At 41.5% G+C, this 15,618-nt stretch overlaps 2 protein-coding genes across 3 annotated transcripts in view; both read right to left on the bottom strand.

Annotated features, from left to right (window-relative positions):
• Positions 1-2,529: 2,529 nt before the first annotated feature.
• Positions 2,530-6,231, bottom strand: pim2 (Pim-2 proto-oncogene, serine/threonine kinase). Its single transcript, XM_085260440.1, has 7 exons — positions 5,777-6,231; positions 5,193-5,293; positions 5,029-5,079; positions 4,291-4,499; positions 4,022-4,191; positions 3,731-3,907; positions 2,530-3,610 (listed from the first exon to the last, which is right to left on the bottom strand). The coding sequence occupies exons 1-7, from the start codon at positions 5,832-5,834 to the stop codon at positions 3,432-3,434; spliced, it is 945 nt and encodes a 314-aa protein (XP_085116566.1). The 5' UTR covers positions 5,835-6,231; the 3' UTR covers positions 2,530-3,431.
• Positions 6,232-8,799: 2,568 nt separating this feature from the next.
• otud5a (OTU deubiquitinase 5a) overlaps positions 8,800-15,618 on the bottom strand; it is a 39,549-nt gene continuing 32,730 nt past the window's right edge. For both annotated transcript variants that reach the window (XM_085259086.1, XM_085259085.1), the window contains exon 9: positions 8,800-10,738. In XM_085259086.1, coding sequence (XP_085115212.1) covers positions 10,605-10,738 — 134 coding nt within the window. In that variant the 3' untranslated portion in view covers positions 8,800-10,604. The remainder of the gene's footprint in view (positions 10,739-15,618) is intronic.

Below are 15,618 nucleotides of genomic sequence, written 5' to 3'. Positions count from 1 at the left end.
GGAGGAGACGTTTATCCAATGAACGAACACACATACGGGTAAAGATTACCTTTATGAACTGCAGTCTGCTGTTTTGGATTTTAATTTACTGTATGATTTTTAAAATAAAAACTAAAATGACTTTATTTATTTAATAAGAAACCTGATCAATCAAAAAACAGTTAAACTGTTAGATTCGATTCGATTCGATTCGGGTGGGTTCCTCCTGGAAATTCAGTTTCCAGTAGCAAAGCACCGAAAGAAGTTGCATGTTACTGATACATTAAGGGGAATGAGAGTAAGGATATAAGCATAAATACACCATATATACACATATATAGATACAGAATATACAATATGGATAAATAGGATTGCTCATTTGAGTGAGTATATTGCACAGTGATTATTGCACAGTCAAATATAAGAAAAACAGACAAAACAAAAAACAAATATTGCAAATATTGCACAGTGTAGAAAAGCACCTACAACTCAGTTGTTCCCGCCCTCCCTTGTCCCGTTTCTCCTCCCTCTCCCCTCCAGTGAGGAGTTAAACAGTCTGATGGCGTGTGGGACAAAGGAATTTTTAAGTCTGTTGGTTTTTGACTTTGGGAGAAAATTTTGTTAATCAAATAATTTCCTCTCTGCTTCTTTATTCTGCTGGTACTCCAACAAAAACATCATGTTTGATTAATTCTTCATGGTTTCTTTGTATCTGCTTCCTGTACCTTCAAACTGAGCATCAGAATGAGTAACACTGGTGATTCAACTGACTTTGAATGTGGCATAGTTGCCAGATGGGCTACTGCTGAGATTTTACCGCACACCCATCTCCAGGGTTTATAGGAAAGAAAATATCCAGGTGAAACGACTCGTTGATGTCAGAGGTCAGAGGGGAAAGGCCAGACTGCTTTGAGGTGAAGGCAAAAGTAGCTCAAATAACTACTTGTTACAAGCATGGTATGCAGAAGAGCATCTGTGAGGGTAGAGCACGGTGAACCTTGAAGTGCACGAGCTACAGCAGCTCTATTGTTGCTGTATTGTTTAGATGTTAGAGTCAGAATTTGGCCTAAACTGCATGAAAGCATCTATCTTGCTTTGTATCAGTGCATCAGGCTGCTGGTGATGTAATGGTGTGGGAGATATTTTCTTGGCACTCTTTGGTCACGTAGGCCCAGCTGACCATTGTTTGCCTACCTGAGTAGTGACCACACTGTATCTGTCCTCTGATTGGTCCGTCAGGCAGGATAACACACTGTGTCATGAAGCTCAAATCATCTGAACATGACGATGAGTTCACTGTAACGAAACGGCCTCCACCGGCAGCAGATCTCAGTCCAACACAGCATCTTTGGGTTGTGGTGAAACAGGAGATTGTGCAGCTGACATATCCATGATTGCTTCTCATAATTATTCGATTTTTAATTACAATCAATCAATTTTAATTGATTTCATTGTAATCACACACTGTTTTTATTTACATGGATTTGATTTTCTACATTAAAATGTAAAGTTTTATCTTTAATGTTAATCATTTCATTTTATTTTGGACGTTTTTGATTTGATAATTTAAAAATTTCCCTCTCACAGTTTTAATTCAGTAAATCCCAAATTTTGAATTTTCCTCTTATTAATTTAAATTTGTATTCAACAATTATATCATTAACAACTTTGTCTCAAAGGTTCTTACAGTTGCACTTGAGTTTGTTGACATTTCTGTCACTACAGTTACTAAGTGACTAAAAAAATACTTGTTATCATTTTTATGTCATATTTGTGACGTATACCTATATTCATTGTTTTATATTTCATGTTTCTCTTTGTAAAAGTAGTTTTTCCTGCTGGATTGTTGTACAGTACATACTTAAAGTAATGCAGTAAAGCACCTCATGTGCATTTCAGTAACTCTTCTTGATTGCATGTTGTGCAGTGAGGCAGCATTTCCAGTTTTAACAAGTCACCAATCAAGCGCTTCAAGTTTCAAACCAGTTTCTTCTGAAGCTTCACCTCGGGGCTTCTTTGGCAGGTCGAGGAAAACCACTTCACCTCCCACAGCACTCACAGACACTGATCTCTGCTCTTAGACACAAGACTAAGGTGACATAACCTCACAGTCCTCCTGAGCTAATAGGAGTGTTTAATATAAACAACGACATTTAACTGCTTAGTTTTGGTGCAGCAGCTTATTACATGAAAAAGCAAATTAAAAGCACTGCTCAGACACAGACTCTGTGCTCACAGCCCAGCGTCGTGCAGCTTGTTTGGAGTTGATATAAGAGCTACGAGGTCCAGTTCTAGGACTGCGTTGTCTTCACAGGTGAGAGCAGGTTCGCTCTGAGCACATGGTCAGGGGGGCCGATGGCGCAATATGGCAGCCTCGCTTCTGTCAGTCTGCCCCAGGGCAGCTGTGGCTACAACTGTAGCTGCCTCCACCAGTGTGTGAATGTGAGAGTGACTGAATAGTGGAATTGTAAAGCGCTTTGAGGGTCTCGAAAAGTGCTATATAAATGCAATCCATTATTATTATTATTATTATTATTAAATAAAGACAAAAAAATAGAACAACATGATGAAATGAATGAATCTTTTATTCAAACGTTGGATCGGTTTTGTTTTGCTTTTGATCCAAACTCTCTATTTAATGTAAATAAACTGAACCAAGTGACCCCGATGACTCACTTTCTCTTCTTTTCACCATAGAAAAACCGAATACATAAGTATCTACAGAGGCAGCACATCCGCAACAAAAACAGGACGTGGGAAAAAAAAAAAAAATCCCCACCTTCACATCAGAAAATGAAAAAGTCTTTTTTCCATATTAAAAACACAGAATTTTCATTTTACTGATAAATCGAAGCTGAAACTGAGAGTGACTCAGTGACCTGAAGCGTGATTGAAAAAAAGTCACAGCTTGCAGGTTTCAGCTAAAAAAAAATAAATTAAAAAATTAAAATAAAGAGGCTGAATTTCCTTTGAAAACAGTGTCAAGATTAAAGTGAATCAGTATCACCTCAAAAAACTCAGCTTCACGGTGTAAAGTAACAGCAGGTGTTTGTGTCGAATTTCTTCTGTGGCACATAAAAATAAAATAAAAATAATAAAATAAATAAAGTCAGTGTTTGTCGTCCTCAGAGTCGATTCAAACAACCCGAAAGATTATCAGAAGAGCTGCAGATCAGCAACTTCCATCACAGCAGCAGCTCCGTTGTGATTACTTATGTGACCTCTGTCCTGTAGGGGGAGCCGGTTGTCCGTCCGAACTTTTAAATTTCAGTCCCGGAACAGCTGGAACAAACCCTGGGCCAAAATAAATAATCAATAAATAGGCAAACCAGCTGAGATAAATAACTTCCAGACGAAGGTGCCGCCAGGTTTAATGTGACAAACAGGAAACGGATCAGGAACGCGCCCAATCGACGATCCTAAAGTCCTTAACAGTCCAGAGTCCTGACACTTCAAAGGGATTGACAGGGAAGGGAGCCGTGCTCCTCACGCAGGCCTCCCCTCTCCTCTTCCTCCTCCTCTTCCTCTTTGTCATTTCCTGCCTTCATCCAGGGATGCGACAGAATCTCCTCCAGAGTGGGACGATCCTCCGGCTGGAAGGATAGACACCAGCGAATCAGAGACTGGCATCCTGGTGGAAAAAACAAAAGAGAAAGGATGTGAAAAACTGGACCACATATTTAGGAGGGGGTCATGTGACCCTGAACCCCAGTCAGGAGGAAACTCCTGTTGAGAAGAACCTGATGCTCACCTTTTGACACCCGCCTGGTGAAACTGGGGCAGGCTCTGTAAATCTCCATGTCGTGCTCAAAGGGAATGTCGCCGCAGACCATGTCAAAGAGCAGAACCCCCAGAGACCAGACGGTGAGGGGGACGGCCTCGTAGCACTGCGATGCGATCCACTCAGGCGGGCTGTAGACCCGAGTTCCTAAGGACGCAGGAAGTGAGACGAGGAGGGTTACAACGTGAAACTTGGAGGCACTGAGAGGGGTTTTGTAGGGGGAGGTTGAGAAGAAGCTATGGGTGTAGAGTGACTGGGTACCTTGAAACTCTCTGTACGGCGTGTCCTTAAGCACCGCCCCCGACCCGAAGTCTATGATCTTGATATCCATCGTTCTCGTGTCTATCACTATGTTCTCGTCTTTGATGTCCAGGTGCACGACGCCGCGGGAGTGAATGAATCGAAGCGCTTCGACCACCTGATGGAAAATCCTATCGGGAAGAACAAAGAACCAGGACGTTAGCGAAAATGTCAGTGACCTCAGCAGAACGCAGTAGCATCATTCAAAGGTGGCGGACGGGAGCGCAAACCTGAGTGCGAGGCTTTCTGACAGCGCTCCTCTCTCCGTGATGAAGTCGAACAAATCCTGGCAGTGCGGCGGCCTCTCCATCACCAGCAGGAAGCCCCGCCCTTCCACCTCGAACCAGTCCAGCATGCGGATGACCCCAGGGTGGCCCCCGTCCTCTGACAGCTGCTGCAGCAGAGCAATCTCCATCGGAACAGGATTGACCTCATCTGGCTGGGGGGAGGAAAGAGGAAGATTGATAAATTATAAAGAAATAATCTGTAGTAGTAGAAGTAGATCATGTCCTAATTTTTGTTTTTGTTTTTTAATTTCTAGTTTTTAAATGAGTCATAGCGGAAATCACAGTGACTGATACTAGTATGCAAATTAACTGACTCTGTTTTCAGGACTTTCTGAGTCACACGTTTGGGTTTTAAAATCAGAAACTCCAACCTGGTGTTTTTGTGCCCTGAATCCTCGCCTGCAGGTGGCTTCAGGTGTTTTTTGCCTTGGTGGGGAAACCCAAATGAATTCGCAATGAATAATAATGAATAAAGAGGTGGTGGTGATAGTGGGGAAATCCTGAGGTGTCATTTACCAAACCGTGACGTTACACATTTCCCAACCACCGCCCACAGCTGCAGTTCACCTGAGCCACCGGCAGAGGGCGGAGCTAAACAATCTGAGCTTTGTTTACAGGCGTCACTCAAAACACCTCGTGCGTTTTGGTACACATTTAGTTTAAAAATAAATTATCACTCACCAGTCTGGTCCACTTTTGAACTCTGTCAACGGCAATTTGCTTAATGGCAACCTGGATGGACAAAAAAGGAGTAAAATATTAAATAAAAATCGAATTCTCGAGCAATAATAACGGAGAAAAGGCGCATCTCTTATAATGAACAAACACAGGCGGGTATTATTTACCTGTAGTCCATCGGAGAGCCTCTGGCCTGAAAACACGGAGCCGAAACCTCCGCTGCCGAGGAGAGGACCGCAGCGATACTGACTGAGGAAGGGCTCCTTCACTGAGGGCCAAAACACAAGGGTCACATCAGTGCATGGCTCACACTTACAGACCGTACATCCCCCAACAAGACAACAGAAACTCAAAATACCTTAAGATTTCTACCGTTGTACACAAAAAACGTCACTGCGCACAATTATTTTTAATTTACAACTCGGATATCTGTCTGATATTCCAGTTTCTTAAACTAAAATAACCGAAATAATCGTTTATAATGTCGGACCAATGCACTCCAACAAATCCAGCGGGACTTAATATATAATATTTTAAAGGCGCCACCTTTAACGGTTTCCCTTTTTAAATTTCAGCGTTTTTTAAACGTTTCACAGCCCCTGAGCGGGCTGTTAAAATCGCTGTTTTTTTGCATGCAGTCTGGCTGCAGCGTGCAAAAGCAGCTACTGCGTTTTGGAGGCAAATTAAACCAGTTTACACGTCCTTATTTGACATGTTTAATCACACATATAACCTTTCTTGTAGTTCTCACCGTTCTTTCCTTGGACTTCTTCCTCCAAGTCGAACTCCATGGCTCTCTTATCCAGCATTTTATAAAGTGTTCCGTCTAGTTGAAGTTAATAAAAGTCCATTCTTCTGTGGGCGGAATAGCTCTTCAGATTTTTAATGATGATTTTCCGTCTTTAACCGATTAAAGCGTTATGCTTTTAAAATCCCAGAAAAGTCAAAGAAAAAGTCCTTTAAATATATTTACTCCTGGATAATGCGGTGGAAACGCGTTCACAGAAGAGTCAAAACCCTGGTAATCCGCTCCGTCTCTGTTGACCGCCTTCGCTGCTCTACTACAGTGTTTTGTTCCTTATTTAAAGCTATCTAACGCAGCCCCGCCCACTACGCCCTCACTGTCCAATCAGCCGTGTCAATCAGCGGAGCCGTGTGCTCAATGTTTTGAACCGGCTACATTCAAGTCGCGCCTTCATGAATATTCAAATCCCGCGAGAAGAATTCGTAGAATTTGTTTCAACGAACTATCGGAGGAAGCGCGCGCTGATATCTTGACGGGAAAGAGCGGGGCGGTTTCCCCTCAGGGACACGCACGCGCGCACACACCGAAACCAGCGGTTCCTCAAAGAGTCGTTTTGTTGAGCTTCTGTCAAAGTGACGAAGTTTTGTTACCTGCTGACTGGGGTCGCGCCTCATTATAAATGCGGTATTTTTAAACGGTGAAAGCGATAATTACGAGAAGGTCAAAATAAGACAAGTGAGTGCCAAGAATCCGTCCGAGAGGACCGCAGACTGCCCCTGAACCTAATGAAGCTGCTCAGTCTGAGCTTCTTACCACAGAATCAAGTAATCCCATCATTTAACTGACGTCAGATTTTTAAAAAGTTTTAAACTTTCCCCCAGCACGAAGCTAAAACCTTTCTTAGACTTTAAACCATCCTGCAGGGCTTTTTACAAATTAATTTGGCGTTTACAGGAACATACAAACTGTCACATTTAAATAAAAAACGCTGCCTGCGCCTCTTTTAAAAGCTTAAAACACCTTTGCTGCTGATAGTGCTCATGCTCTTATGCTTATTAAGTTTATTATTATTATTATTATTATTATAAGTGCTGTGTGTTTGTCTAAGTGCTGTAAATACAGCTGATTTATTGTTTTAATCCGTTTTCTTTGGACTAAAAGAGAACAACTTTTTTTATTGGTTCAATTACCTGTAAAGGGGGGGGGGGTAAAAGTAAACACAGAAAGCTTTGAGAAGTTAGTAATTTTAAAGCAGTAGCATGCATGTTTACAACCACCAGTCAAATTTAATAAAAGCTACTGAAAGCTTTGCCTCAAATAAAAAGTTTTGCTGTTCTTCCATATCTGACCTTTCTTTGAGTACCGTCTCATTCTCTGGCTAACTGGTGAAAATGGATCATAATGGATCACAGGACTGTAAGAAGGACAAAGCAGATTTTACTCCACTGCTAATGCAGAAAAAGATTTCATCCAAGTCGTGATCTGATGAATTTGTTCACAAACCTCAGTTTCACTAGTAATACTTTGTGGCCCTCATCAGAGGATGAGTACTCAGCACTGTAGTTACATGATGGCCGAGCTCTAACACCAGTCCATGGCAGCTTGCTTCCGCCACTGATTTTTATTTTTTGCCATCTATAACTTAAAATTTCGAGTTAATTTCTCAAAATGCTGACTGGCCCCCCCCCCCCCCCAAACTTTCTCATGTTTCTGAGGTGCTAAAAAGCAAACAGAAGCAACTGCTCTTAAACATCAATGATTCATATTCTTACTGGAACTCATTGTTTCATTTGTAAATCAGAGAGGAACACAGAGGTCAGAGAGAAAGCTGCATTAGTTAATCACACTAATATAGTGTTGGCTTTTTGTTGGTTTAACTTTGTGTTTGTGAGACAAGGTTAACTGTTGTTTCTCTTTTCTGAACTGACTGCTTCTTGTCATATTTCAGTCCAGAACAAAAGGACCGGGTTTGTGTCAGAAGTTAGTGAGGGTGACCTCTACCTACACGACTTAATACAGCTACAATTGGAAAAACCCAGAACTTCATCAAACCACATCTTTGTTGATATACAAGTCCTGTGTCAAAAAGTGTCTTCTTTACAGGGTAAAGAGTAAATTTAGGTCCATCGCAGAATCATTAAACCACAACTTCTCATCTGGATTCAAACTTGTGATATCTTTCCACTCTTTCGGTATATTACCCTGTCTCTCGTTCTGGTGTTTTTATACGTATAATAGAATGACCTCCATCACTTTGGCTACGTTCACTCTGCAGGTCTTCGTGCTCTATTCCGATTTTTTGATCAAAACTGATTTTTTGTCTGCTTCTTCACACTACAAATACAATGTAACAGCAAACGCGCTCTAGTGTGAACCCTCAAACCGGCCCGCATGCGCAAAAGAAGACGTCACACACAACGCGCTCTGTTTAGACCCAGACCAAACAGCATTGTGTGACTGATGGCCCTTAATATAAAGACTTGTTTCGGACGTTACGATTTTGCTTTAAGTTATAAAGTTATTTCGTTATTTACATATGGCCTAATAGTTATCCTTATTGCTGTTTTAGAGGAGCGGTGCTTCAAAGGATAGTTGCAATTTCTGTCAGAATCTGCAGATTATACAGTACAAAGAAAATGTTTGCATTTCTCCAACGTTGTCTTCCCAACACTTTCACTGGATGGCCAGGAAGTGTTCGCGATGTCTTCTCGGGCGCTTCTCCGGTGCTGATAATTGGTGTCTGTCTTGTGTCGGTGACGTAAAAGACGGATTTAATGCGACATGACTATTCAAACAGCGGTCGCGTTCTAAAACATCAGATATGCATCGGATTCAGTACCACATACTAAAGTGACCCAGATCGGATTTGAAAATATCGGATTTGTGCCGTTCACACTGTCACACCATGATCGGATATGGGTCGCATAGGGTCAAAAAAGTCAGATTTGATGCGCTTTCGCCTGCAGTGTGAATGTAGCCTTTGGCTACACTTTAGTGAAAAGGAGAAGGAAAAGAAAAAAGAAACCACATTTTTTCAGAAACATTTTCCTCTTTTTATTCCAAGAAAAAGTTTTTTCATCCCAAACGAGAAAATAAAATAAAACAAACTTATATTATTAATAATAACAACAGTAATCAATCATTAAGAGGATAAGTATGACAATTCTCTCTATTTTTCTCTGTTTTTTTTGTTGGTTTTTTTACGCTTTTCTCTATGATGATATTGGTCGTGGTCAATTAAACATGCAGCTAAATAAGTCCGATGATGATGATGATGAAGGTAGAGGAGGAAGAGGAGAAAGACAAAAAGAGGAATGGGTTGTGGGGGGATGTTACAGGCCGTGAAGCTGGGGGCGCTTTTTCTGTTTTAGAAAGTAAATGTGTCGACATAAAATGGCCGCCAGTAGCGGTGGAGGGTTGGTTTGGCTTTTTACAGCCAAGCTAAGCTTAGCTAGCATTAAAACATAATAAGACTTTTTTGTGTGATAGCTTGCTCGCTAAAGACTTTGGGTAACTTAGCCTAAACACAATGATTATGGGACTAGCAATCTTCACGCAAAACAACTGCCAGAAGGAAAAATTACTACTTTGCTACTGATTGCTAAGCTAACAGCGACTCCGTTTATTAGCAGCGCTGCTAATGACCTAGCCTTAAAACAGTAAGACTTCAAGTGATAGCCTGCTCACGGACGAGCATGCTAACTTAACCTTAACATTGTTAAATATTTCCAATCCTGATTAGCATGATCAAGTTTTAAAATGCAGTCATTCCCTGACGCAGAATGGCTACCAGCATGAGTAACAAAAGGGCCAAAGAAACAATTCTAACTAGCATAACGTGTGCTACGATAAGTGGGGAGGGAAAAAAAAGCTAACAAACACACCTTCTTTAATTAAGCTAACTGTAAATATAGCTTGTTAGTGGTGTAAGACTTCAGGTAATTGCGTTAGCCTCCAGGACCCTGACGCACAAACAACCAACTGGCCGCCATTTTTTCCCCCCACTTCTGATTAGCGTTCTTCATTCAAACCAATGATGATGTTAGCTGCAGAGCTAACGGCCTGATTTCAAAGAGTAGAAATGTACCGATTGCAAAATTCTGGGCCAATGTTTACAAGTACAATTTGTCCTACAGCTGATACTGATACCAATGTTTGTTTATTTAAGTTTTTTATTAATTATTTTATTTTATTTATGCAAAGGAACCTTCATTGTATAAAAACAACAAAAAACTCACTGAATCAAAACTTAAAGTCTTTCAGCTCTTCATATCACTACTTTTTATACATTTAGCCTGGACGAAACTGAAGTGAAACAAATGCGCAAACGTCTGCCGCTGTCGTCGCTGAATGCCGTCAAACGGCAGTCAGTAAGGTCGGCAGCAGGCGATGCAGATCTCCCGCCAATATTTCAGTACATCCCTAAACACGAGGATTAAAATTCAAAGCTGCCCAGAACGATGTTTAAATGTCAAAAAGTACAAATTACAGCTGACGCCGAGTCAGCGTTAAGACCGAGCTCCGTCCGAGTGGTAACCAGGAAACGAAAAGACAGAAAAAAAAAAAAAGAGGCAAGGAAGAGGAAGTGAGATGGGAAGCAGGGAAGAGAGTCGACGGAGTGGAAACAGAGAGATATGAGCCGATGAGGAACCAAAAAAAAAAAAGTGCATCATTGTTGGATGTTTTATTTTTTCCCTGGTGGAGCTCCTTCAGTGGGTCAGAGGTGAAGTGGGGGAGGGGCAGGAGAGTAATGGTGGGGTTGGGATGCTGGGGTTGAAGGGTCATTGTTGTTGTGTGTGCGCGTTTTTTTGTTTTGTGCGTATCGGGCCAGTTATCAGCTGCTGTCGGGTGATGGCTCTCTCTCTCGATGCATGGCGGCGCTCTGGTGCTTGATTTTGTCCAGGTACTCCTGCTGAGACACCGCCAGCACCGACGCCAGGATCTCGTCGTCCTCCCAGTCTGTCAGGCCTGAAACACAAACACACAAAACATATGAGAACTTTTAATACACAGACCTGCTCTGCTCACATCCACCTCTGCAGTTCAGATCAAAACTCTCACACTCTGAAACAAACCTTACTTCATTTGCTAGCTTCAGGAAGCCAGCTGAGGGACAGTACTTTTTTGTTTGTGACAGTACTCACAGCAGTCTGAAGCACTTTGGGGTTCTTTTAGCGCGCAAGGTTTAATTTATGATGGTGACAGTTAATATGAACACCCCAGATATTATCTGCAACATGATCTGCTCGTTAAGTCTGACATCATTTGCCTTTTTCATGTGCAGATGCTCCTTCAGGTCCCAATGCAAACAAAGACAGAGGGAGTGTTGAGAGTTAAAGACAGTCCAAATTATTTCCAGCAAAATTAACAGTGTGGCTGTTCTCCCAGGTGTTATAATAAGCTTTCATGTTTAGCCATACACGATGTTAGACTTGGTATGGGGTCAAAATGTTCTCAGTAAAAGTTGAAATGCTCATCGTGTCATTTGGTGACATGGCAGGAGGAACGCGATGAAAACTGACCAAACGTCTCTGCAGTGTGAGCCCATGGGCTGTCCTCTACATCAGCGGTCCCCAAACCGGTACCAGTCCATGCGTTGTTTGGTACCGGGCCGCGAGAGTTGTGGCTCGGGTGTGAAATTTATGGTTTTCAGTGTTTTTGTTGTTAACTCTGTTTCTCTGGGTCTTTTCCCGTGTTGTAGTTGTGTCTTATTTTGAAAGACATTTTTAGGCGTTACCATAGCAACCAGAGAGCATTAAGGGGCAGAGAGGAGGATGTTACTCTCAATGTTGTTGGTGCATTTCAGGAGGACGCTGCTAATAATAAACACACTTACACAGTGAATTCGCGTTTATTATATATTTACAGAATACCACCGTTTTTGTCTTGGTCGTATCATTTTATTTTGTTGTATTTATCTGTGACACCTTAATGGCCGGTCCGTGGCGCAAAAGAGGTTGGGGACTGCTGCTCTACATCATAAGTTTGAAAAATCATATCTTAAACACCCGCTGAGCGTGAACGGTGTTAATAAAAAGCCAGAGACATTGACAACGACACCTGAATAGGTTTCGGGTGCTCGGGTCTGTTCAAGCCTCAAAACCAAAGGGACAAAGCAGGGCACCGTGTCAAAAAAGACAAGAGGCTCTTTCAAAAATAAAAAAATTAAAAAGCAGATGAGGTCACGGTCAAAGAAGCTCGGGTCGTCATAAGTTTGTCAAAATTGAATTATAGCTCAATTAACAAACAGCTGAATTAATCAACGCCTAAAGTGACAGACCTGTGGCTGCTGAGCCACAAAAGAAATGAAAAATCCCCTCAGGTTTGGTGTGAAAGTGTCAGAAAGGAGGAGGTGATGCAGAGCAACAAACAGTGACATTAACAAAAATGCCTAAAATAATGAAGCACGATTCCCTGAATGGTATCGGTTACTATAAGGATAAGCTGGGCACTGAGCGCTGGCCTCAGATGTGACGTCCTGCAGTGGTTTTTTATGAGGAAATCAGTTTGAAGACTACATATGGACACTAAAAACAACTTAATGCTATTTACCTAAATGACTGAGCTCAACACAGTGAAAGTGTCATTCGCCCTCATTTAAAGTTGTGTTAGTCTCACAGTGTGTCTGTAGCTTCTGGTCAGATGGAGACAAAGCTCGTCCAGTCAGAGTTTCTGCTTTATTTTTGGGGAGTGGGGCTCAGTCTCTGTCTATCCATCTTTTGGTGTTAAGCTAATTATCACGTGTCAGGAAGCTTTTGATGCACAAACAGTTTGTTATCAGCTCTGACAAAAGCTGAATAGTTCCCAGTTAATCAAGCCGGGGTCTGGCTGTCTATCAGCTGTGAACGGTGAACGTATTGCAGTCTATTGTGAAAATTCAGGGAGAGTGATAGTTGTTAAACAGATTTACAGGAAATGATTATAATGCTTATACTTTGAGTAGTTTGATGCTGGTAGAAAAACTACTCCTGCAGAGAGGGTTTCAACTTTGTCTTTTTCTTTTCTGATAATCAGAGCAAATGTAATGAGGTTTTAAATATCTCCCTGAGTTTGCAGGAACAACAGCCAACAACAGTAACGAGAGTCAGCAAGTCCCGAGAGGTGATGGAAAAGCGAATACGACCAACTACGATCGGGACGTCTCGCGCCTGCAGAACGACCATCTGGTCCATCTCTGCTGGACAAATCCAGGCATGTGTTGCTTGTACTTTGCGGCGATTTGAGTGCTGCTGTTACAGAGCACTTTGTTATTTCTATCTTTGCAGTTGTGACTTCTTTTGCTGCGGTTGCATTAATCTGGCATTTGCCATAAACACACAAATATCTTTCAAACGATAATGCACACCGCTATCCATCTAGCTCCACCGGGATGTGTCAAAACTTTAAACTTTAAAAAACAAACAAGTTCTGAACCACTGAAAACGAAGCTCCTAAAGCTGTGAGCGTGTCAGGAAACCTGGAGGAGGTGACACAGAAGCACAGCAGAGGGCAGTGAGATTTTACACAAAAACAAAGATTTACTTTATTTTTATGACTAATCGCTTGGGAATTTTATCTGGCCAATTAAAGATGAGCATGCGGCAGTAAACATGTGGTCAGTGAAACCTGCTGTTGATCGGAGTCTCAAATGAACACAAGACACCAAAATTTGTTCATGTAATTTCACCAATTTACATGCAGCAGTTTTATTTCAGCGCAGTGAGTCCGAACTTTCTCTCCTCTGCTCTTGGTTACACTCTCAAGGAGAAACTGATCAAACGATGACAATGACTCTCAAGTGTTGATTAACTAATTTTAGGAGTGGTCCCTCGCTGCCTGGCCATCTAGTTTAAACTCATTAACATGTGTTAGGAAGCTTTTGATAAACAGAACATGCTAATAAGCATATTTAAAGCTGAACTACTCAGGGAAATACTTGCATTCATTTATCTCCCCTGCTCTCAGTTACATTGTTCATCATGTAAAGCTGAGGAGAAAATGGTCAAACAAAGACACCACTCAAGTTTCTGTCAGTTGAGCTGCTTCTGGGAGGGTCACGGTCTGCCCATCTTTAGTTTAAACTCATTAACACATGTTTGGAAGCTTGTGATGAACTTACAAATAAGCTAATGATCAACTCTAGTAAAAGGCGAATAGGTCGAGTTTAATCAAGCCCGATATCAGGATTTCTTATGTACTTAATTTATATTAGCACAGTGTGTATCTTTCCCCATTGATAGCTGCTCTGCTATCAGGTGGAGTTTGTTTTATTCAAGAACCAGAGACAAAACCACTCAAGTTTCTGCCACTTTGACTGCTTCTGGAAGGAAATTGTAACTTTTCTTCCTCTTTGGCTTTTGACAGCACTTATTGGCACCAGTTGAAGCTAACTGATTACATTACCATAAGTTCAATACAAGGTGAGAGGGTGACTTTCTCTGAGATTTGTTTTTGAAAAAAACATCGTTCATTGAACGATCTGCCTGAGGACTCTGTCTCACCTGTGTGTCTGAGCCTTACAGGAGGTGGATAACTCTGTGACCCCCCTCTCAGCCACAGCCACCAGGTCTGACAACTCTTCTGCCCCAAACTCATGCATCTTTTAGAATTAGGGGCGAGGCCACTTTAGGTGCGAAGTAGATGCTCCTTCCTAAATGCTAAAGTTTGCTTTCACCAATTGAAATAACTGAACTGTCACCATATTTGTGTTGCTGGTGTCTTTGAGAGCATTTTTAATGAAACTAACTGATAAAAAAAATCGCATCTGCGGTGTGGTTAACTGTGCTAACATAACATCAAAGACATCTGTGCTTCACTTTAGGCGAATGGAGTTTTATTATGTTATTAGTCAGTTACATAACATTAATTAGCAGGAATCTATGTCCTTTAATTGCAGCTTGCAAGTTCAAGTTAGCTGATAACACTTCACCCTCTCATCTAAATGTTTCACTCATGGCTCCAAAAACCATCATGACACTAACCAAAGCGCTTCAAATAAGTAATAACAGTGTCTACATACATGTTGACACAAACATGGTTTTGGGAACTATCGGGACCCGACTAAAAGAAACAGGAACCAGTGGCCCGTACATATATGACAGGAGATGAGGTTAATGTGTTGCACTTGTAAGTAGTGTGCACCATGAATGCAGTATGTTCCACTTTACAAAGGCTCGGTGACTAACATCTGAAATCACGGCTCACCAACAGCTGAACTGTGTGTTAGGTAGATGGAGTGAATGACTCAGCAAAGCGGTCCTGATATTACTTTACGGTCTTCTTGTTTTAAACTGCTGGCGTACAGATTTCGCAGCGCTGAGTGGACGCCACTTCACCGCGATGACAGAAACGTGTCGTTGTCTTTTTAGTTTAACTAACAGTCAAAGCAGGATCAGGGGAGACTCAGATACTCATGACACAGTTATTATAACAATACCTCACTCATGATACGATATTATTGCAATTTTTAACATTTTGCAACACGGTGACTTTTTAAATAACAATGCTGCAATTTCCCACCCTTTTTCAAACAACGCCCTCAAAGTTCAGTTTTGTTCATATCCGTTTTATCCTGATTAAGCTATTATTATACTGTAAAATAAGACTGAAGCATAACCAAAGCCGTCATTAAAAACTTGCCATAAATGAGACGATCTGTAATTGAATGGGGTCAAATTGGCAATTACATGCAGTGTGTTTCTGCATGTAATTGCCAATTTGATATGAGACACACAGAGAGACATCCTGATGAGTTAAATATCATCTTGTACTTTGATAAACACTCCAGAATTCAGCTTTGTGCGTTAAACGTGATAACACTGTTACACATACAGCAACAACAACAAAACTGTGTGTTTTTTCATAGCAAC

Source organism: Mchenga conophoros, linkage group LG20 (genome assembly GCF_057382185.1).
Source record: "Mchenga conophoros isolate Kocher_MC1m ecotype Shallow Benthic linkage group LG20, M_conophoros_male_GT1.1, whole genome shotgun sequence".
NCBI classification, from domain to species: Eukaryota; Metazoa; Chordata; class Actinopteri; order Cichliformes; family Cichlidae; genus Mchenga; species Mchenga conophoros.
The sequence above is the reverse complement of the archived record's forward strand: the minus strand, read 5'-3'. Positions and strand labels throughout refer to the sequence as shown.